We start from the raw sequence: 2,428 nt of genomic DNA, 5'->3' as shown, positions 1-2,428 counted from the left end.
CCACTGTTTTATTTATTATACATTTTTAAATTATTTTATTATAAATATAAAATTAATAATAATTTATTAATTTTAGTATATTATATTTTATAATATACATTTTATTATATTTTATATATTTGATTAAAGTATCTTCTTTTTTATTATTACAGTACTTTTAGAATAATTTTTATAATTAAATATTTAAAGTTTATTAAATATTTAAACATGCTGATGATTAAGAGTCAAAGTATATTTATTATTTTATTTAATAATTTATTATATTTTATTTAAATGCTAAATGCATATATATATATATATATATATATATATCAGGGTTCGTACAGGTGCTTGAAATCCTTGAAATTGCAATTGCATTGGTTTTCTAATAATTTGCTTTATTTATTACTGAATAACGTTAGTTTACTTTTTAGACAAAATGCCTTTTGCATAAAACGAAAACAGCTCCGCTCGATTCTGCGCGTGTGGCTTTAGTGTGATCCGCCGGTCTTTATTATATAAACACATATATAACCTCCCGATAAACACATGTCGGGAGGTTGTTGCTTCAGTCAGCGTTGGCTTGAAAACGACAAATATAAATTCATGGTTCGAATAATGTAAAGTCTCCTGTAAAGTCAGTTTTTTTTCATGGGAGAGTCTGCGCTTTCAAGCCGTGTAAAAGGTAAGCAAAAATGCCCCTCCTCAGTTAAACTAAATATGTTAAGACTGTCGCGATTAAAGTGAAATAATAAAATAAATATTTCAAAGTCAAAATGCAGCACAGGTGTTTTCATATTAATGCATCTCTGAAGTGAACCGACTGCCTTCAGAGAAGTTTCAATGGCATTTTCGTTTCATCTGACCGACGTATAATGTCTGATAAAGTAGCGTTTGTGAGCACAGCTGCTTTGTGTAGCGACAGCCGTTACCGGGGAAACCGCTGTATTTCTGCAGTTCCACCATTATATGGAGTCAAGATACATTTTTGTTGTTGCTATGGACTACAGTGACAAGAGTGATGTACAGCGTTCTTACACCTTTTCCAAATTAAAACTCAAGCACTTTCAAGGTGCATTTTCAAGCTTTTCCAGCACTTTAAACCGCTGTATTTCTGCAGTTCCAAAAGCGCCACCTGCTGGCAGACAGAAGCTCACGTTTTAGCCTTTAAACTATTTTTAAGAAATAAAGGAAAGGGATGAGTCAAAAGTGTAAAGAATTATTTTAACTTAAAGCACACAGACATCTTACTTTTTTTTAGATTTTTGAAGAAACATTAGCTTTTTGTTCTGAACAAAAACAGCAGATGGACTTATTAAAAAATGCAAATTCATCTTCTGCCACCAGAGCCGCTGAAAAAAATTATTCTTTATACTTTTGACTCATCCCTTTTCTTTATTTCTTAATAAAGTGAAAAACTCAAGTGTGTGTGTGTGTGTAAACATGTAATTTACCACAGTTTAAAGTGCTGGAAAAGCTTGAAAATGCACCTTGAAAAGTGCTTGAAATTGAATTTGGAAAAGGTGTAAGAACCCTGATATATATATATATATATATATAATTTTTTAAATTTTTATTTCAATAATATTGAATCTGGAAGCTAAATATTGTAATATCGAATCAGGTGGTTTATGGCGGTTCCCAGCCCTGTGTTTTATTAGCACTTTACTATCACAAATACATACATACATACACACACACGCGAATAAATATATAAAAACAGCCAGACAGAGGCTTCCTGTTCAAGTCCGCCTGTGTTTGTGTCTCAGGTCTGATCTGGAGCTTCAGTTCAAGTGTTATCATCATGAAGACAGGCAGATGTACACGAACTGGCCGGCGTCGGTGCTGGTCAGTGTCAACGCCACACCGCTCACTATCGAGCGCGGCGACAACAAGACTTCCCACAAACCCCTGCACCTGAAGCACTTGTGTCAGCCGGGCCGAAACACCATCCAGATCACCGTGACGGCCTGCTGCTGTGTGAGTTTACACACACACACACACACACACAGTCCTCTTGTGCTCGTCTGGTGAGTGTTGCGTGAGCGTCTCCGATGTGTTTTCTCTGCAGTCGCACCTGTTTGTCCTTCTGCTGGTTCACCGGCCGTCGGTTCGATCGGTGCTGCAGGGTTTATTTTAACTTTAAACCGCATAAACACATTTCATTACACCAAATACACAAAATAATGTTATTTTTAGCAGCATATGACCCCTTTAATTTAGAAAAAAAAAATTCTCACAGTATAAATCACACAGAGTTTTTACATACCAATTACCATACCAACACTACCAAATTGTAATGCTCACCAAGGCTGCATTTATTTGATCAAAAAATACAGTAAAAAAACATATAGTAATGTTGTTGGCACCGATAGCCTGGTGGCAGTGTGCCAACATATAACGCTGTTGCACTTTGGGTGTCCCGAGTTTGAGTCCCAGCTCGTGGCCC

At 35.4% G+C, this 2,428-nt stretch overlaps 1 protein-coding gene across 1 annotated transcript in view; it reads left to right on the top strand.

Annotated features, from left to right (window-relative positions):
* Window positions 1-2,428, top strand: part of LOC107659647 (zinc finger MIZ domain-containing protein 1-like) — a 46,995-nt gene that overhangs the window by 36,495 nt on the left and 8,072 nt on the right. Inside the window, exons 14-16 of the mRNA XM_016448657.1 lie at window positions 1,749-1,959; window positions 2,051-2,108; window positions 2,366-2,421. Coding sequence (XP_016304143.1) covers window positions 1,749-1,959; window positions 2,051-2,108; window positions 2,366-2,421 — 325 coding nt within the window. The remainder of the gene's footprint in view (window positions 1-1,748; window positions 1,960-2,050; window positions 2,109-2,365; window positions 2,422-2,428) is intronic.

The sequence above is a fragment of the Sinocyclocheilus anshuiensis genome, unplaced genomic scaffold (genome assembly GCF_001515605.1).
Source record: "Sinocyclocheilus anshuiensis isolate Anshui unplaced genomic scaffold, SAMN03320099.WGS_v1.1 scaffold75, whole genome shotgun sequence".
NCBI classification, from domain to species: domain Eukaryota; kingdom Metazoa; phylum Chordata; class Actinopteri; order Cypriniformes; family Cyprinidae; genus Sinocyclocheilus; species Sinocyclocheilus anshuiensis.
Note: the sequence above shows the minus strand (reverse complement) of the source record. Positions and strands in the feature narration are given on the sequence as shown.